General features: G+C 43.4%; 1 protein-coding gene across 8 annotated transcripts in view; it reads left to right on the top strand.

Moving 5' to 3' along the window:
- EYA2 (EYA transcriptional coactivator and phosphatase 2) overlaps window positions 1–21,568 on the top strand; it is a 151,327-nt gene that overhangs the window by 101,505 nt on the left and 28,254 nt on the right. For all 8 annotated transcript variants that reach the window (XM_030533626.1, XM_030533623.1, XM_030533618.1 and 5 more), the window contains one exon: window positions 19,496–19,585. In XM_030533626.1, the coding sequence (XP_030389486.1) occupies window positions 19,496–19,585 (90 nt within the window). The remainder of the gene's footprint in view (window positions 1–19,495; window positions 19,586–21,568) is intronic.

Genomic DNA, 21,568 nt, shown 5'->3' with positions numbered 1-21,568 from the left:
TAGGCAAGGAAGGCACAGTGGAATTTACCCCAATTTCAGACAGGTGTAATCTGTACCACTGCAAATACTAAAGCTGGTTGGAAATGTTCTAATTGAATGTTTTTCCATTGGAAAATGTCAATCTGTTAAAAGCTTGTGTTTTGTGGAAATGAATCAATTTCAACTAATCTTATGAGATAACACAGGCAAGGTTGGCTGTCTTGCTCTGTGTTTTGGGTTCAAACAATGATCCCTGGATTACAAAGTAAAATTCATCTAGAATCATCAGGTTCACGTTGAAGTGAGGTTAAACCTACTGAGTTTTATACAGCTTCCACCCAAAACTATACATTGGCTCAGGTTTGCCCAAAACTGAGCATAGATTCACTGCACTTTCACAAACATGGCCAGATTTCCAGTTTTAAAATAAAACCCTGAAACTAAGTGGTTTGCAGTTTAACTATGCATGTTTGGTCCAGCTTTACTTAGGAACTCTGAGGAAACTTTAGGGAACAAATGGAGAATTCCAATAAGCTGAAAGGAAAAGTGTCTTCCTGGTGAGCATTATTCGACTGTGGAATAACCTTTCCGAGAAAAGTGGTGAGAGTTCCATCATTGGGACACTTTAAAACCAGCCTGGGAAAGGCACTAGGAAATATACCATAGGGAATAATCCTCTGTATCCACAGCATCTCTGCTCTGTGTAACCTCATTAGTGACAGGTTCAAGTCTGAGGGAGAGCCTGAACCAGTTTCACCACCCCTTACAGTATATTTCTGGGTTTTCCTAGGCTCTTGTGTGCTTGATTGACTTTTGAGATTTCTACTTCAACAGCAGCTTTAAGTCATTTTCAATGGGACCATGGCGAATTAGGTGCCTAATTCCATTGCCTTTCCATGGGTATTAGATGCCTAACTCTCTCATGACTAAGTCTGGCCAGAAAACAAGAATTCTGTTTCACAAAGAATTTCCAGGTTTCAGTATTTGGTTTCGTATTGGGACAAACCTGAGATCTTTTTAATTTTTTCATGGAAAAACAAAGGAGAGACACCTCCCCCAGAGTAGCCAGTCATCCATTCATCTGGGATGTGGGAAACCCACATTTAAATTCCTGCTCTGCCTGATTTGGAGCAGGCGTTTAACGTGGGTGTCCTCCCACATCCCATGTGAATACCCTAACCACTGGGCTACTGGCTATCCTAGGGTGGGTGGGTGGGTGTCTCTTGTTTTGTCCAGAAACTCCATCCTGGACCTAAGAAACCTTCCTGACAAAAGGGAATTGGCATTTTCAGACAAAAAATGTAACATCAAAGAACTTCCGATCGGTTGTACACAAGGCCCTTTCAAAATCCCAGCCCTGATTTTCTTTCTGTCTTCACTTTTATGCCTAAAACAGCTTGTGCTGTGCATTGCTGTGTGCTCATATAGGCCCCCAAAGCTACTATCCAATTGAAACACCATAGGGATTTAATCAAATCTGATGGTGATTCATGGTTCTAATGGCTGGATCTGTCCTTTACTACTTTACAAACTGAGAAGGAATAAAAAGCCATTTTATTACTTGGCAGTTAAAAACTATTTGTAGAAGTTGCTAAGGTTCAAATCAAAAGCGCTCTCCCTTGAGGACTATTAGTTAATTCAAAGTGCCCAGGGATTTCCCTCCCACCCCCCATTCTTCTTCTTTTGCTTGAGATGTGGCCCTATATCACTGCTGCTGTTCAAACATCTAAGAGTTTTCCATTCCTTTGACAAACATGAGCCAAAGTGCTTAAGGACATCTGTTTATTTTATTTCTTTAATGAGAAAACCTTCCAATTTCTCTCTGGCTCAGCTGTGTTTATTTACATTTTGTTAGTCATATGTGCTGGGTACCTCACGACGTTAACAACCTGCAGAGACCTAGGCTGAAGCTTGCTAGCAGGCATCCTGGTCAAAAAGGCAGAATAAGCCCTTCCTAAGGAAAACAGAGTCCCTGGAACTCTATAAAATAGATTTTCAAAACAAATACAGCCTAATTCACTCAGTAGATCCTGGATTAAGTCAAGATGACTACAATTTGGGAAGGATTTTCTGAGGAAGTTGGAGATTTTTTACCCACTGGAGGCTAAACTTTGTATTTAATGCCTTTTTAAGTTAAATAAGAAAAGCATTCAGTCACTGCAGGTAATAAAGAGTCTGTTATTTTAGACATGTCATTGTATCAATTATTAGTTCATTATTGAGGGGAGGGCAGACTATATAAGGACAAATAATTGCAGTGATTCAATTATTTTCTAATGTGTATTTCGGGAGCAAACTTCTATATTACTTTCTGCTGTCAAGAAGCAGGAATGCAAAATGGGAAAGACAGACCCATGACAGTTTGAAAGATGGGCACAGGAGACAGTCTGAAGAACTGTTATAGATTTAATCTCTTGTAGAAGAGTTTATGTAAACAGGGATTTTCCAAGCAGAGTGCACGTGTGGCATCCAGGACTATTAAAGGATTATTTCTATCATAAAATACATTTCAGAAATGGTGTTAGATTGCTAGCTAAGAAGACCTGCTCCTGAGCATCTCTATAGCATGACATTTTTTCTTCTACTATTTAGGGGCAGGTATTAAAAACCTTAACTTCCTCATGTAAAATGCAGGCACAGACAGGTAATTCTATATGTGATACACCTGTCGTAAATGTTTGGTGTCCGTTATTACCTGTCTCCACCCAGGTGCACAGTGTTTTGAGTGTGGCCTTCAGGGGCTTGTTTGAGAAAATGTGGCCCTTTTCTTTGTGTGGGGATTTGGATGAGAATTTCTGCATTCCTGATGAGGGAGAAGGGAGGGTGATGAGAAATAAATTGTAGACTGACAAAACCTTTGAGCTTAAACCCTTGTATATGCCTTAATAACAGGAATTATTTCCCATCGCACTTAAGAATCATATGCCTCTGCAGTTTTGAGGATAGATTTTTTTCTGATCAATAGATTGCTGGGGTTTTGCTCAGCGATCCTTTGAATTGCCATGAAATTCTTGTCGCTGTGTCATAAGCTGCACATTTAAAGCAGGAACATATTTGGGGCTATTGTTGACAGACACAGTAGTCCATCCGCTTTAGCCCTATCTGCTCAATGAATGAACTTTATCCATCTTCTGATAAAAACTAGAACAGCTTCAAGGCATTGTCTCCAACTATATCTGGATAGGTACATGCATATGAAGGCAGGAGTCTCTTATGTAAGACTCCAGCCAGTGGGACTAGAAGCAGTCAAAACAGGACTGCTGCATGGGAGCAGGGAGAATAATGGAGTCCAGCTGGGGCCAACCCTCCCCCAAGCATGTTCTGGATCCAGATCTGGATTGGAGAGATCCTTCCAATCTGTGGGTCCAAGGACGCAGAGAGTGTCTTCCCAGGCCACCCCCACAATGTGGCCTGTGGGGAAAACTGCAGGAGAGGAGCCAGACAGAAGGACCAGACGCAGCACAAGCAGGGACCTCTGGACATTCAGAGAACTTTCTGTCATTTCGGCTGGAGTTTTTCTGCCCTGTGCTGAATGGCTGTTTGCTCCCATCTTCGCCCTCCCCCTCCTCCACTGTCTCTTTGCCTCATCTTCACTCCACATCTGCCCGTGTGTTCTATTCCTTTCCCTACCCCGTGTCTGTCTTGTCTATTCATATTGAAAGTTCTATGGGACAGGGACCATCTACTGCTCAGTGTCTGTACAGCACCTAGCACAATGGGACCCTATTCTGAGTTGGCCTTCAGGCACTACTGTAGTAAGTGTGATTAATAACTAACATATGGTGCTGCACTGGACTTCAACATGCTGCTGCTGTGTGAAAAGTGACACAGGATGGATAGCACAATACTGCCGTTTTCAATCTGACCTCCATGTGTCCGAGTTAAATCTGCTGCTTGGATAATGAAAGAGCAAAAAAGAGTTTTTCATCTAAAGAAACTGCCTTTTGGTTTCATCACATCTATAATTGCCACTTTAGCTGTCTTACGCTGGCAGCAAAATATAACTGCACAGTGCATTTTCTTGTTTTATTGCCAACGGGAAATATTTATCAAACACAACTCAAGGAGCATCAATAATTTGGAGTCTTTTCAGAATTTGCTTTTGAACAATGTGAAAATATCCGTATTACCACCTTTGAGGTATACTGAGGATAGCACAGAAGACTGAGGAGGCTGCTAGCCAAGGAAGAGACATCAGGATTCCAGCAGGTTTTCCCTCCACTGGCCAGAGCCTAGAAGCAGGATTCCACATTACTGCTGACCAATACTGAATATTCTCCTTTAGGTCAAAAAGGTATCGCAGGCCTTTTTTTAATCTGAGGGTCCAGTTTTTAAGCCCTACAAGGAATGGACCCTTCACAATATTTGTTGTCAAGATCACAGTGAAAACAAATAATGCAACATGAGAGAATTGGAGCAGCAATGTGTATAACCAAAACAGAATTGGGGCCAGGTGCAAGTCTGAAGGAAGCACCAGCTTTATTTACATTCTGACGAGAAGTCACCAGCCAGCAAAACTCCATATGAAATGAACACAGCAGTATTGTGCCAGACAAGCTGATCAGGTCCTCTGAAGGCGAACGTAAATTGCATCATATGCTGAATAAGCTGTGAATGAGGGATCCAACAGCAAGAGACCTGTAAATGGACTGCAGTCAGAAATTAATGGTTTGCTAATGTTCAATAGGACATTTTCTGTATTATTGTTAGTGATGACAGACTAAAGAGTACACCTTCAGGAGAGGCAGCATGGTCTAGTGCAGGGATTGGCAACCTTTGGCACACGGCTCTCCAGGGTAAGCCAATGGGGGCAGCGGGAAGTGGCAGCCAGCAAATCCCTCGTCCTGAGCTGCTTCCTGCCTGGAGTGACGAACCACGGCCAGTGGGAGCTGCAATCGGTTGAACCTGTGGACGTGGCAGGTAAACAAACTGGCTGGCCTGCCAGGGTGCTTACTCTCATGAGCCGCATGCCAAAGGTTGCCGATCCCTGGTCTAGTGGATAAGTCACTGAACTGAGAGGCAAGAGATCTGAATTCAGTTCCTTGATCTGCCATAGATGTCCTATGTGATCTTGGGCAAGTCACTAAGTCTCTCTGTGCCTTAGTTCTCCATCAGTAAAATGAGGATGATAATGCTACTTTTTCCTCCTTCCCTTAAAGTCTTGTCTATTTAGACTGCAAGCTCTTTGAGGTAGTTAATGACTTTCACTGTGGCCTTGTCTACACTAAGATTTAAAGGTGTGATGTTACAATACGTTAGCTAACGTATTTGAGAAATAGCAGTGTGGACAAGGCAGTGCATACTGTAATGTATGCTAAGATGGTCAAGTTAAAGTCTAAGCTGCCGTATTCCCAGCTAACTCCATCAGCTTAACACATGTTAAAGGCAGCTTGCCTTGTCTACCCAAGACTTTGCAATTATGTTAGTTAGAAAGTATTAGTCTAGTAAAGGCCTGTGTGTGTACACTGCCTAGCAGTGGAGCCCTGAATTTGGTCAGGGCCGCTAGCTATTACTGTAATACAAATAATCAATTGATCTTTAGAACATTGCCTCTTTGGACAAAGTCACCATATCACCATGTTGTGTTCTGGTGTTGTGATATCTTGGCATTTGTACCATACTGCAACTTGGTGTCAAGACATCACAATGTCAGGTCAGCCCCAAAGATGTTTCAAGATGTTTATTTTATACCTTGCAAGCCAAACTTGCAGGATGTGGAACGTTCATGGGGGGATCAGGCAGTCTTCTAAGAAAGGCATGTTTAAAATTAAGCCAATTGCTACCAGAAATTGTTCTTTGCTCTTCCTACTCAGAGTTCCGTGAAGAAAAACAATAGAGGCTGGACTGGAATAAACTCGCACAAGAAGCACTTCAGCAGATCTTAAAGATACAGACATAAAGATTGGCTTGTACTATGAGCAACTATGTTAAAATGGATTTGAAAAAATCTTACTATTTTTAGTACTGTAGTAACTTGCCATTAGACATTCACTGTAGAAAAAGATTTTAGGAGCCAAGTCAGTTGTATGAAACAGATCAAAAAGAACATCTCATCTGATTTAATTCAGTGCTAGCTTTGGGATTTACTGCTGGTATTTAGGTACCTGTCAGGTGCCCTGGATGATGGGCAGCAGGGTTTGTTTTGTTACTGCAGAAATCACATTAGCTGGATATACAAAAAGGCAGCTATGAATAAAAGAAATCAGGGAAGGTTGTTTTTCTGTCTGGCATTTACTTTTGTCTGGCAAAGTTTACAGTGGTAGTGGTTATTAGGGCTGTTCACTCAGGTTCCACAGGATGGCTAATAAACCTGAATTTTTTCAGAGTTCAGGTAAAGCAAATTCATGTGTATGTGTTTCATGGGCACTTTTAGCATATGGGAAATGGTCATGGGATTGGCATAATGAAATCATAAAAACGGTAATACTGGGTCAGACCAAAAGTCCATCTAGCCCAGTATCCTGTCTTCCTGCAGTGGCCAATGCCAGGTGTCCCAGAGGGAATGAACAGAACAGGTAATCATCAAGTGATCCATCCCCTGTTGCCCATTCCCAGCTTCTGGCAAACAGAGGCTAGGGACACTATCCTCGCTAATAGCCACTGATGGACCGCCATGAACTTTAGTTCTTTTTTCAACCTGTTATAGTCTTGGCCTTCACAACATCCTCTAGCAAGGAGTTCCACATATTGTGCATTGTGTGAAAAAATACTCCCTTTTGTTTGTTTAAATCTGTTGCCTATTAATTTCATTTGGTGACCCCTACTTCTTGTGTTATAAGAAGGAGTAAATAACACTTCCTTATTTACTTTCTCCATACCAGTCATGATTTTGTAGACCTCTATCACATCGCCCCTTAGTCATCTCTTTTCCAGGCTGAAAAGTTCCAGTCTTATTAATCTCTCCTCATATGGCAGTCATTCCATACCCTAATAATTTTTTTTGCCCTTTTCTGAACCTTTTCCAATTCCAATATATCTTTTTTGAGATGGGGCGACCACATCTGCACCCAGTATTCAAGATATGGGTGTACCATGGATTTATTTAGAGGCAATATGATATTTTCTGTTTTATTATCTATACCTTGCTTAATGATTCCCAACATTCTGTTAGGTTTTTTTGACTGCTGCTGCATATTGAGTGGATGTTTTCAGAGCACTATCCAGAATGACTTAGGGATCTCTTTCCTGAGTGATAACAGCTAATTTAGACCCCATCGTTTTATATGTATAGTTGGAATTATGTTTTCCAATGTGCATTACTTTGCATTTATCAACATTGAATTTCATCTGCCATTTTGTTGCCCAGACACCCAGTTTTGTGAGATCTTTTGGTGGCTCTTTGCAGTCTGCTTGGGACTTAACTATCTTGAGTTTTGTATCATCTGCAAATTTTGCTACCTCAGAGTTTACCCCTTTTTCCAGATCATTTATGAATATGTTGAATAGGACTGGTCACAGTATAGACCCCTGGGGGACACCACTATTCATCTCTCTCCATTCTAAAAACTGACTCTCTATTCCTACTCTTTGTTTCCAATCTTTTAACCAGTTGTCAGTCCATGAGAGGGCCTTCCCTCTTATCCCATGACAGCTCACTATGCTTAAGAGCTTTTGGTGAGGGATCTTGTCAAAGGCTTTCTGAAAATCTCTGTAAACTGTACCCACTGGATCCCCCTTGTCCACATGTTTGTTGACTCCCTCAAAGAATTAGTGAGGCATGATTTCCCTTTACAAAAACCATGTTGACTCTTCACCAACAAATTATGTTTCTCTTTTATTCTTTACTATTATTTCAACCAATTTGCCCAATACTGAAGTCAGGTTTACTGGCCTGTAAGTACCAGGATCACCTCTGGAGTCCTTTTTAAAACTTGGTGTCATGTTAGCTATCCCCTAGTCATTTGGTACAGAAGCTGATTTAAATGATAGGTTACAAACTACAGTTAGTAGTTCTGCAGTTTCACATTTGAGTTCTTTCAGAACTCTTGGGTGAGTACCATCTGGTCCTTGTGACTTATTACTGTATATCTGGAGTGAAATTTTTAAGTGACTAAGTCCCATTTTCAAAAAGTCCCTTTGACTTTCAATAAGAGTTAGGCTCCTAAATCACTTGGGAATGGGACTTGACTCCTAAGTCACTTAAGCACTTTTGAAAATTTTACCTCCATCTTATCATAGCTCTACCATCTAGGAACCAAAATGCTTGGAGAAGATTACATCTAGCATTAGTCTAGCTCTATAAATGCCCCCCCCCGGACTTTTGAAGGATCCCCCTCCTCACAAAACCCAATATAAAGAAACACACCTACTTGCACTAGAAATAACAGAATCCATGCACATCCCTGCTGGTTATGTGTGGATGAGAATGCCACATCCATCTCTCATATTCTGATCAGGGCATGCAACTCAACAGCCAAAGAATAAATGATTCTTACAACTAGTCTTTGTTCAAACATGTGGCCCAGCCCTCTCTTTCTCTCGCTCTTTACAACCTTTACTTTTTTATATATTTCAGCCAAACAAACTGGTCCATTTTCCAGGAGTTTCCAAGTAATTAAACCCAATTAAAACCATTAAATTCTTTCACTTAGTGACAACTTCATTATTAACAGCTAACCACAAAGAGCAGATTTAGCTTGGAAAGTCCTTGATTGTGTACTAATCCATCTCTCACCTCTGGCTGACACCTCCATCAGATAAACCCCACAGAATAGGAGTCTGATGACTACTCTTAATTAATACTTTCTTCCTTGTAGAAAAGTAATTATTTGTTCACGGCATAAACAGGTATTTGGCAGAAGCTTAAAAGTCTGATTGGTTTTAAATACTAGGGTTTGTTTTTTTTATTTAAGGAAAAAAATCTGAATTCAAGATGTGGGCTCAGAATTAGGTTGTCCTAACATCCAGAATGTCAGGTTAATTGGCACATATCTAAACAGAGACAAACTCAGACAACAAGCTGCCTCAATGTGTTATCCTGCATATGTTATCAAAGCAGCCAGCTCTGCCCCTTTACTAATGGCACGCAAGTCTGAACAATTTACCTGCAAGACAGAAGCTTGGAACTAGTGTGTTTTGGAAGCAGAAACCGAGGAGAGAATGACTTACACTTGAGAGATTGCCAGAGATTAATCTGCCTACTCACTTCCTTTTACAATATCACCAAGAGCTATAAAGTAGGAGGTAACTGGCTCTGATGGGCCAGCCAACTGGAGGGATAGTAGCTGCAGGTGGTAACAAATACATGTGTTTTTAATGCATACTTTAGAGCAAGGTGGGTGAGATAATAACTTTTATTGGACCAACTTCCATTGGTGAGAGAGGCAAGCTTTTGAGCTTCCGCAGAGCTCTTCTTTAGGCCTGGGAAAGATATTCAAGTGTCACAGATAAATACCAGGTGGAACAGATTGTTTAGCATAAGTAGTTAACACATATTTCAAGGGAATATTCAAGGTGAAATGGCCCATTAACACCTCTCCAGGCATAGGAGGGAAAGGCAAAAAAAAAAAACAACCCTCAAAACTGGGGAGGTAGTTTAAATAGGTTACAGATTATAATAAACCATAAATCCAGTGTGTCTATTCATTCTAGGATTTTTAGTATCTTGCAAAATTATAGGAATTTAACACCCCTTGGCCCCCCCCCAGCTCATCTTTTGAAGGTGTTGTGCAGTTTTCAGAGGTGAAGGTAAGCTGGTTCGGAGGACCGGTAAGAAAAGGAGACTGGCTGAGGGACGGAGAAGCCTGCCCTCTGCATAAGAATAGTTTAAACTCAGCTGTTCCCTGAGTGGTTCAGCCCTGGGGGTTAGGAGTGGTTTCTGGCATCCTTGTTAATTTCACTCACAGTAGCTGGAGGGAGTGGAGTGGGGAGGGTGTGTTTGACCATGGCAGGGCCAGTCCTTGTCTGCCCTCGGGATGAGGGGATCTTGTCTCCAATACTAATATACACAACAAATACAAGCATTTGGCTGCACAGCTTAAATCCAGAGCTAATAAAAGCAGGTGGAAGGGGAAAAAGCTCACTGTCACATTGGTTTCTTGTCTCCTCCCTCCCCTTCCTTCAGCCAGGCTGCAGACAAGGCTCTGCATTCCTTTCCTCCCACCCACCCCCCCGAGGTTCTCCTCTAGGCTCTAGCTTGCAGTAGGGACACTGGCTGAGATGCCTGCTGCTGCTACCTGCTTAAGAACAGTTTAAACCCAGCTGTTCCCTTTGCAGTTCAGCCCCCAAGGTTAGAAGCCGTTTCTAGCATCCTTGTTAATTTCACTCCCAGTTGTTGTTGGCGAGGGAGAGTGTGTGTGATCATGGCAGGGGCAGTTCTTTTCTGCCCCCGAGATGAGGGGATCTCCTATACACAAAAAACACAATCAAAATCAGGAACCATTTCCAAGTTCAAATCTATCCCATTCCCTCCCCAGAAGAGGATCCTGGTTGTGATGTCCAAAGTGCTTGCAGATCCTCTTTGAAATGTTACTAAACCGTGCAGGGAACAGCTGAGTTTAAATTGTTCTTATGCAGGAGGCAGGCTTCTCCCTCTCTCAGCCAGTCTCCCTGCTCCCTGGTGCAAGCTAGAGGGAAGCCCCTGCAGTTGCTGCTCAGTGCCAGGCAGGGAGAAAGCATGGATCCCAGTATTGGCAGCGTGGCTGGAGAAGGAGGGAAGACATGTAGAAAAATGTGACAGTGAGTTTTCACTTTTTCAGACTTATTCCAATAGTAAAGTTTTATTACAGACAATACTGGTAGTAGTAATAGTAGCTTTATTTTCCTCTATCTATGTCATGCAATGGGAGGGATCCATGAAGTACGTAGGAGAGGTGGGTTGCTTGCAATTGGACCACATGGGTAAGAAATGTAAATTACTTTCACCCCTGCCCAGACTCCAGGGCTCCCAGCTGCCTCTGCAGCTGGTAGCTCTGGGAGTGATTTAAAGGGCCCAGCTCCTAGGTTCAGCTGAATCCCCAAGCCCTTTAAATACTGATTTAAAAGCCCCGGGATTTAAAGGCCCCACCTCTTCTGATAGAGGCCACACCTCTTCTGGTTGAGGCCCCTCCCCCTCTGCAGGACTCTGGAGTACCGGCAAGTCCTTTAAGTTACTTTCACCCCTGGCAGTTTTCCTTTGAGGATGAGGACTGAGAGGTCATATATAGAGTGATCGCTTTGTGAAAACCGTTCACCCATAGGTGATATGGTGTTTTTTGTCTTTTATTATTTTCCTGTGTAAGTTCATTGAAGAACGTAATGATTGTCCAGTTTCAGCCACATAGTTGCTATTGGGGCATTCAGTGCACTGGATGAGGTACATCGCATGTTGTGATAGAGCATGTGTGGTCCCATGGGTCTTGAAAGGTGAGTTGTGGTGGGGTGTGTTGATCATTGTAGCTGTGGAGCTATATCTACAGGTTTTGCATCTGTTGTTCTGGCAGGGTCTGATGCTGCTATGAGGTGGTTTGTCCTGGTCTGCGGGTAGCTTCAAACAACCCCCCAACCTCTGTAGTTACCTGCATTAGCTGACCAGTGTTGTTTTATATTCGAATAATCCACTAGTCTTAATAATAAGTCATTGTTAGTAACTTAACTGTATATCTAATAAAGTCTATTGTTAACATATATACAGAACATATATACAGGTCAATCTATCAGTCTAACCTAAAACCAACTGCCTCCTTGGATTATCGGCTTCCACACCCTGAAGAGTCTGTTCATTCTCTTAAAGTCATAATAACACCACAGTCACTAAGTAGGATCAAGAAACTTCACCATGATGGACTGAGCATTTTTTGCCTTCCTCTGAAGCTGTGCTAGCCCTGAAACTGGATAGATCATTGGTCTTCTCCAGTATGGCTGCTCTTATAGCAAGAGAACAAAACATAATTCCCCCAGAGCAATGGAGCCAGATCCTAGGAGGTTCTGGATGCCTTTAGTCCAATAGGAATAATGGTGCAAGGCATCTCACAGCATCAGGCACCTCACTTGAACTGTGCAGTAGCATGTATTCCTGAAGCCCTCTTTGGCTAGAAGTGACAGCGATGCCTGAGCACATCACAAGCAGACAGTTGTAATGTCACTCACCAGTTCAAATATTATCAGTCCAAATCGTTGTAGAAAAAGTTATGTCTTTCCATTTTTGGCAGCCCACCTTGCTCATGGAGAAGGAGTTGGAGACTTTCCTGCCCATGAAGAAATATACTGAAGCAGAGTGTTTGACAGCAGGAGTGTGTAATTAACCTCCCTATTCTTTACAAGCTAAGTGCTCAGGTGTGCCCAGCCCAGGCAGGAGAGCAAGGTGAGGTAAGGGTGCAAGGATCTTCCCTCCTGCATTAGATGGGCACAGCTTCAGCTCTTGTATTGTACTTCCCAGTGCACAAGGAACTGTTCCAAACTGATGCTGCTTTATGCGTTATGCTAGCCTCTCCAGTCCCATGGGAAGGAGCAGGTGTTACATCCAATGGTGGCACAGCAGCTGACGTCCCTAGGGGTTCCTGGATCATCTCTTAGTGCCACAAGCGAACCTCACAGGTAATTGAGTGAGGCTGTTTAATTTTACCACATTAGGAAGTGCCAAGCCAATAGCTGTGTATGGCTGAGGTGAGGTGACACATTCAGGGATGGATTGTGATAGCCTAGCATTTATGTATAAGGGGTTTATTTCTTGTTTTCTATCCCACCTTTTTATTGTTCTTCTTTGCTGAAGCATAACTAGAGATTAGTAAAAAGGTAGGACTTGGCCCTTCTAATGTTACTAAGCAAACGCTCAGGGCTTGTATTTCCCATTTAATTCGTTTTCAGTGTGAGGACTGGTTGATGGGAGGAGATTCATTTTCTAGGAGTCCGAGGGTCCAGTCTCCCCAGTGGGTTCCTGTGCAAAGTGAAAGTATCACTTCGAACTGAGCAATTTGGGTTAATTGTTCTCAGTGCACACGAGCATAACACACTGGGGAAGTAACAGATCCCTGAGAGTTATAGGGCTCAGCATTCCAGAGTACTAGGGCAACTTTGCACTCCTCTGTTGATACAAAGCTACCCAAAAGCCAGCTACTAGAGCAGAGGTCCCCAACACGGTGCCCGCGGGCGCCATGGCATCTTAATGCGCCCGCGTCCTGGCCCCTGGGAAAGCACCTGCTGAAATGCCGCAGCGGCATTTTGGTGGGGATGCCTCTCGATGACGACGCATGTCGCCAACAAATGATGTCATCGAGAGGCGTTGCCCCCAAATGTCAGCGGGGATGCCTCTCGCTGACGCCGTTTGCCTTCGACAAGTGACGTCATCGAGAGGCGTCGCTCCCGAATTTCGGCGGGTGCTCCACCGCTGCGGTGGTCCTTCAGCTGGCGCCCACCAGCCAAAAAGGTTGGGGACCACTGTACTAGAGCATCTCCCTACAGCCTAAGGGGATCCTCAGAAAACGCAGAGCCACTGTAGCAGCTTTTATGATACCGGCTCTCCCAAAACCAGCGCTTCCTTCTGCCTGGCCAATTACTGGCTGTTGGAACAGCTCTTTAGGCTTGGTAACAGTCGACATTAAAAAAGGAGAGCAGGAGTGAGTCCAGTACTCGGCCTGTCCTGGCAGGAAGGAAGTGCAAAGAGAAAGCTGGCTGTGGAGCAAAGTCTCCATATGACAAATTACTGTGGGCCTTAAGTCTGTCTTTGTGTGCTGATACCTGTATTGACATCAGCTTCAAACTATTTACATAGGCTTACACGGCTCTCAAACATTTGTATCTGGACACCGATTTTGTGTCCTACCCTAGACATATCTGCTTGATACTGAGCTGACAGTGCTTCCAACTTGTTCAAACTGATCTTCCAGAAAGTCAAGTCCTCCCAGAGAGTAGGACAGAGTCTGTCCTGCCTTCAGATATTGAACGGTCTTATTTCTGGATGAATTCAAGTCCATGCATCTACATGTAAAAACAGTATCTAGTATAATAATACCTCAGCCTTGGCTGGTGCTTCTGGGCACAAACACATATAATAAATAGTACTGGAAGTGCTGATTTTCCTGTTTAACTTTGTCAGGCTGTTTAAGACTTGGAAAAGAAACCCATTGTGGAGGAAGTGTCCATACAGAGCTATGCATTAGTGCTAAATTATTTCCCCAAATGACTTCCCCTTTTTTCTGATTTTATTTTCATTCCATCACACTCTCTATCTCAAGGGGAAGATTTTTTCTCCTCTGCAATTTAATCTACGTATTGTTTTGGTTTAAGAGAAAGTGAACTTCATACACTGCTCTGCACAAACATTCCCCATTCCACTTTGGCCATCGATACCAGTAAAGCTGCAAACAGACCCAAAGAAAAGAACCAAATGAAAGATATCGAACAATGAGATATGCTAAAAAAAGGTTTAAAAGGCAACGACCCTTGGTATACAGAAGAAATAAATTGCTTCATTAAAACAAAAAATTGATTCCTTCCTAGCAACTTCTTTCTTCAAAAACAAGTCCCTTGATGTAACTTTGAGGGATTGTGTGTCTTGAACCCAGGCCTTTTGAAAATGGGAGGGCCTGGTCTGTCCACTTTTCAGGACAGGCCCTGACCCCCTACCCCTCCTCTTCCACCTGAGGCCCCGCCCCACGATCAGGCTGGAAGCTGGAGCCAGGCCGAGGTAAGAACTGGCTGGGGGGTCCGGACAGCTGTGGGGAGCCATGGACCCTCCACCTGACCTAGGTGGGGGTCCCAAGAGCAGCCCCGGCCCATGTCCCCACCCCTCCAGGGCAGGTGGATGGTCCAGGGTTCCCCACAGCGGCCCAGGCCCACTGGGTTGCTCTTACCTGGGCCCAACTGCTGCTCTTTAGACCCCGAGGCTCTGCCCCTATCCAGGCTGGAAGATGGAGTTGGGCCAAGGTAAGAACCATCCAGAGAACCCAGGCAGTTGTGGGGAGCCCTGAACTCTCCATCTACCCTGGGTGGCGGAACATGGAAGATGGGGACCTGGGCTGGGGGCGGCTCTTGGGCCTCCCACTCAGGGCAAGTGGAGGGTCTGGGGCTCCCCACAGCTGCCTGGGCAGCTGTTACCCTGGCCAGGCTCCAGCTTCTGGGCTGGGGGCAGGGCCTAAGAGGGAAGAGGAAGGGCAGAGCCATGGAGGGGGCAGGGCCTCATGGCCCCCCACTTTTACGAAGGATCCAGCACCGCCGCCCCAGATGCAGCCATCACCTAGCAGCTTGTACCAGCAGGGAGTGTGGGCTGATAGATCCTAGTTCAAAATGGAGGCACTGCCCATAAAGCTCCTGATTGGAGGAGACATCCAGCCTCTCCAATTGGCTCAGAGTCACTGTTTAAGCCAGAAGGAGGCAAAGAAGTTGTCTGAGGACCTAGATGAATTTCTGCCTAGCTGCTACATTGGACCTTGTCTAACTCCTGGTTCCTGGCCTACTTCTGGTTCTTGCCTTGTACCAGATCCCTGGTTCTGCACCCCCACCCCTGGCTGCTGACTCTGGATCTGGCCCTTGGCTTGACTCCTGACTCTGTCTCCAACCCCTGCCTCTGGATCCAGGTGCCTGTCTCCTGCTCTGACCAGTAGACCTGACCACCAGATCAGACTGCCTATGTGCTAGTCCATGATAATAAAATTCAGTTCAGTGTTATTCACATAGAGTTTTTATGATAGGCAAAACACATGCACAAAATATTAAGTAAAGCCTCCCAAGCACCAGTATGCTTAAGAGAATTAACGTGCTCTAACTTGTGTCACTATGTGATGGCGCCATGTACGCTGATGATTTGCTCTGATTCCAACCATTGGTGGTACCAACCTAGGTACATGCATTGATGTGAACTCAGAGTAGGCAGGCAATGCCCTTTTTAAGGCACAATTTGCAACAGTGCGTCTTACCCCAGTTTCAAGCAGAGGTAAAGTTGCATTGGGGCAGATTGCAGCTTATAGCAGGTGTGATGTCCCAGTCCTCAAACCCAGGCCTACGAGTTCCCAGACAGCCACCGCATCCTGGCCACCACCTGCTGTCAGCTGAAACCTGGTGGGCCAAGGAGATAGCAGAACTATAGCCTCAGCCAAGGCACTACCCACAGGAGTCCTGACTGGCGGATCGCCTAGCTTCACCAATTGGTCCATCCATGCTATTAAAGACAGAGGGAGGCACAGGAAATTGTCTGAGCAACTTGGTGATTGCCTGTTGCTGCTGTGTTGGACCCTACTGGTGCCTGCATTCAATCCTGTTCCTGATTCCTACTCTGCTCCTTATCCCTGCCCTTGCTCCATTCCTGATGCTTTCTTCTTTTCCAGTTCCTGCCTTTATGCCTCACTTCTGACAATCATTTACCAGTCCTAGCTCTGACTTGTGACTCTGGCTTGACGCTTGGTATCTGATCCCATTCCTGACCCTCAGCTTTGATTCCTGGTTCTGACTCTGGCTTTGGTAGTCAGCAGTTGACTCTGGTGTTAATCCTCAACTCTTGCCTGCTGCATCCATGAGACGTATATCCTGGTCACTAACAGCAGGTTTGCTAGTCTATGTTAGGATTTCACATGGAGGTGGCTACTCCAGTAGCCGAAATCAACAGCATAGACATGGCTCTTACTCTGATCCTTGATCCCCATACATAAATATTCTCAGAGAGAAATTGTTGCACTGACATGAAATAAACAAATAATTAAATGTAAGACGTTACAGGTGAGTGACTTTAGATTTTTGATGACAACGTTGTGGATCGGAAGTGTTCAGGGAGAAGCTTTTGATTTTTACTTTCCACCCAATAGGAGAAAGTGCCGTTCTCTCCAGGGCAGTGGTAAGCATGTTCAAGCATGAGTGATGGAGCTTTTCTTTAGTTTAGTGCAGTCCCTATGAGTCATCCATAAAGCTGAAACCACAGCCATTGTCCTCTAATTAAAGAGCTACACCAAGAATGCGTAATAATTAGGTTACTGTGTGATACACTATCCGTGTCAACAGCATCTGCCACAAAGGTTGATTGAAACATACTCAGCCTCCAAACATTGTGTTCCCTGGTAGACCTCCCAAACTAATTCATTACTGACCTCACCATGCAATAACATGACTCCACAGAAATCTGCAGAAAATTAGGGCAAAGTCCACATATAAATCTCTACTGTCTTAGCAGGACTTGTAACTTCAGTGGGAGAAAACCGCACATGTACACTCAAGGCACACAAAGATGAGAGATCCCTGACCTAATAAAGATGAAGTACAAATGAAAGCCTGTTGTGGAAACTCTCCTTTTTCCAAGCTCTCTGTTGCTGTTTAACTTGATCAGGCAAAATCGGTTTGAGCTAGGAGGGTGTTTACCAAATTAACAACAAAGTATTTTTGTTTGTGTCATAGAAATATTTATTTAGTGATTAAGAAAATAATTTTCACATGAATAGCACTTAAGACTCTTCTATGTCATGTTTGTTCCTATTATTTCACACTGGGCTTGGAGCAGCAAGTTAATTATTTGGGGCTGAAGGTCTGTGTGTGGGAAGTTGTGACATGGAAAATGACAGAATTGTATTTAATATTGTGGAGAGCTAGGCTGAGGTCACAGCAGATTCCTAAGGAGCAATGTGGAGCAACAAATCACAGAAGAAGTTGTGTCAGTTGCTCGTTTGTCAGTTTTGAACTAATAAACTAAGGAGTTATCAGGAGTTATACATTCCCAACAAGTGGAGAGCAGGTCCCATACAGTGGGACTGCTTATCTGATGAGAAGAGCTTCCTTCCAAGGCTGCTTTAAATTAATGATATGAAAAATAAGGGATTATTCTTCTTTCATTGAATTTTGTTTTGGTAACATTTACTGTTTTCCAAGTGGTAGAATGGTGTGATCAGGAGGAATTCTACTCTTATGTATATAGTGCTCTGATTGTACAAAGCACTGCATAGAAATAAAATAGACATGGTCCCGGCCCCTAGGAGTTTACAATCTAAGGGTTGATATGATGCGATGAATGAAAGCAACAAACAAAGTTGGGGAACTAGGAGGATGAAGGTTATAACAATGCCACAGGAGACACAGTTCTGCTGTAGTTGAACTCAGTGGAGGTTTTGCCACTGGTTTCATTGGTGGCAGGATCAGGGCATGGGATATGTACGTTTATGTGGACTTCTTGATAACTCTCTCTGTGTAATTTTCACTGATATAAATTTGTTTTGTAAAAGCTGGAGGTATTGTGACCTGTGGCTAGGGAAACTTTTCCTCTGTAAAGCACTTTGAAATCTGCAGATGGAAGTGCTGTACAAGAGCTTAGCATTACTGTTAGTGGTACTACTGATATTTGAAGTGATCAGAAACAAAAAAACATCTAACGGCTGGTCAAACTGGAGTATGAAGTGTCTGAGGCATATTGCTATTTCTAACACACAGCTTAACAAGTCTGGTTTACACATGTGTTTTTATAGTTAGACCAGTACAGACTGTAGTGTGGATGCAATTATACCAGTAGAAAGATGCTTCCTGTATGGGAATAACTGTTCCCGGAAGCACACTTACACTGATATAACTGTGTCTTCACTAGGGGGGTTAACTGTACTGGGATAGTTAAAGTAGTACAGCTGTTGTGTGTAGATGAGGCCTAAAAGAAACACTTAGTCTGTTCACCCCACTACAGTTGGTGGGCATTTCAAGAATAGAACTGAGGATATAAGAGTTAACCTTGGCTTTTACCATGTTTTAGCCTTCCCCCCCCTTCCCTTCTTTTTCCCCGTTCACACACATACAAACCTTTTACTCAGGTTTGGCAGTGCCTTGACCTGGCCGGAGGTGTGAGTTAAAACCCAGGCTACACTTTAACACTTTAACTGAGGCTAGAACCCACCCACTTTGTAGTGAGGATGCAGGCTAAATCACTCAAGTGCAGAAAGTCCTCGTGTCCTTCCTACAATCCCCGCAAAGTACAAACAAGTTCTCCCACACAATTGAGGTGGAAAAGAATCTTAGAGCATCTCAGCAAAGAACCATGGGATATACCCCCAGACACACATGGGTAAACGTAGAAACAATGAGGACGTAGTGATGCAAGTATGGCTTTGCTGTGGGGATGCTCACATCCAGGCTAGCCTAACTGAGGTGCCAATCACCCAGGTTAACTGTGCAGTGAAGACGTTTTGTTGATTGAATGATGTGAATATGCCCTGCAGAGAAAGGAGTCTGACTTTATGGTTAGAGCAGGGGAGCTGGAAGTCAGAACTCCTGGGTTCTGTTCACTGACTTATTTGACCTTAGATAAGTCACATTTACAAGTAAAATGAGAAGCAATACTGACCTCCCATGTGAGCCTGGAAGCTTTAAGTTTTTAAAGCTTCCTGTTGTCCTCATCTGAAATGTGCTAAGTATGGGGTGCTAATGTTCAAAGGGAGCTGCAAGCATCACTAAAGGACAGAGTTCAACCATATACCAGAGTAAAATTCGAGGGTAGAAACCTATGATAAATATATTTGAGAAGTAAATGACATTATTGGCTGCACGAGTAGGGCAGGTCCCAGATTCACTCCCAATAGCCAGAAATCAGGAAGAGGATGATTAAAATGACTAAAAACCACACACATTTTTTTCTTTCGAACAGGACACCACCACGTCTGTGCGGATAGGTCTTATGATGGAAGAAATGATCTTCAACCTTGCAGATACACATCTGTTCTTTAACGACCTGGAGGTATGTAACTGCATATTTTATTTAACATCTTCCTATTTAATCATCTGCATCTGGTTTAGAAACCCTTGGTTTTCTGGTCCTGAAACTTTCATTACTGACCCAAAGAAGTGGGCCTAAGATGGCTCATTGGAAGCATACCTTGGCACATCTCTCTGACAACTTTGCTTTGCTAAAGCTTTAAAAAAACAACAACAGAGTAACAGTGATGTCTATTGGCAGTTTTACTAAATGTAATAATGAGGACAATGTTGTTTGTCCTTCTGAAATTTGCTGTTTAATAATTTCATTAACTGAATTAGCACAGATCTTATGGGGGCAGGTTTACAGTTAGTTCTGAGCCAGTACAGAAGCTGTTGAAATGGTCTCTGTTCCTCTACAAGCTCTATTCTGCACACACACACAAGGTAAAATGAAGAGCTCCTGACTGTCAAACTCATAGCACAAATGAGAGCATGTGTGCCTCTTTGCACTAAAGCCAGAAAGTTTTCCCCAACTGAGGAAATGCCAGCTCTGATGATGAAGCATTAGGTAAAAACATACCATCACTGATGTAAAACACACCAAAGGCTATTTAGAACATGTGCTGAAGCTCAAGGAAAGATAGCATATGTACAGCCGAGCAACTAGCTATGGAGTGTTGATTAAAAGCTTTTTGAGCTTGTAACCATCCCATCATAAGGAATGGGTCTAAATTAGTTTCATAATAATTTTGTCCAGGGTTTTCTAAGGCCGGACAACATTTCTTTGAAAGGAATGAGTTAGAATTCTCTTCAGGTGCTTTGGGCACAATACACTCAGGAAATTATTTGGAATGGTGTAGGGGAAAAGACATCAGTTCTGTGCCTGCATCCCATAGGCAGAGATCCCTCCTCAGTCTGTGTATTCATTTGGAAAAGTAAGAATTTAACTGTTCCAGAGCCTGCCTGAAATGGGCCCCATGAGGGCTTCTAATTCCTTTGTCCTTCACTTCTTAGCTATATTGAATTGCTATGTGGGTTACAAGGAGTTAAAACTTTTCTAGTACTGCTCTCTATAGAAATTGGGACTTCACTTGCAAAGAATTTTCATTTTCCTTTTAAGACTAATGGTCTGTAGCACCTGAACTGACATTTCCTTCCTCTCCCAGCTTTCCAAAGAAGTGTTTAGTGATGGGGATACATAAAGTGTGAAGTGAAAATCTTTCGTGGAGAAAAGAGGAAGAAACTATTTAAGGCACTAAATTAAAAGTGATAATATTTAGCACATAGCCAACACTCTTCATCTGAGGTGGGTAGATGGTGTTAACTCCATTTCACATGTGTGGAAACTGAGGCAGGGGGAAGTGATTTGTCCAAGCTTACACTGCAGCAGCACCATGCTCATTCCACTAGACCTGTACCACAGCTGTGTAAGATTAAAACTTGCACATCATTACATTTGAGAACATTTTCCCCCTTTGTTTACTTATCTTTCAAGACCTGAATTCAGTTGATGGTTTACCAAGCACCTCAGAGCAGGGTGAGGAGTGTCACTGCCTCCACAGTTACAAATGTCAGTTAGTCTATAGGTGCCACAGGATTCTTTGCTGCTTTTACAGATCCAGACTAACACGGCTACCCCTCTGATAAATGTCAGTTGAGGATTTCAGCTGCTGCGAGCAGAACAGAATCCTTAGCTCAGGTCTTAGCAGGTGAAAAATTCTTAAATTCACCTATAACTACTGGAAGAAGGTTTATTTAAAGTGACCCAGGATTTGAGATTTTCAGTCTTAGCTTCTGGTGCCTTAATGAAGAATTAGTCTGTAGTCCTTGCAAGACCTGACGCACTGTGTGACCTAGTGGATAAGTCTCTGCCTCTCTCTGCCTCAGTTTTCCCATATATAAATGGAGATGATGATGATGACAGCACCCTTCTACCTCAGATAGGTACTGTGAGTAATTAATTAATATCTCCATAGCCCCTGTGAAGGTGGAGAGGACTATGTAAGTGTTAAGATTACGTCTA

The sequence above is a fragment of the Gopherus evgoodei genome, chromosome 14, assembly GCF_007399415.2.
Source record: "Gopherus evgoodei ecotype Sinaloan lineage chromosome 14, rGopEvg1_v1.p, whole genome shotgun sequence".
In the NCBI taxonomy this organism is placed as follows: domain Eukaryota; kingdom Metazoa; phylum Chordata; order Testudines; family Testudinidae; genus Gopherus; species Gopherus evgoodei.
This window is presented reverse-complemented; position numbering and strand designations above follow the sequence as displayed.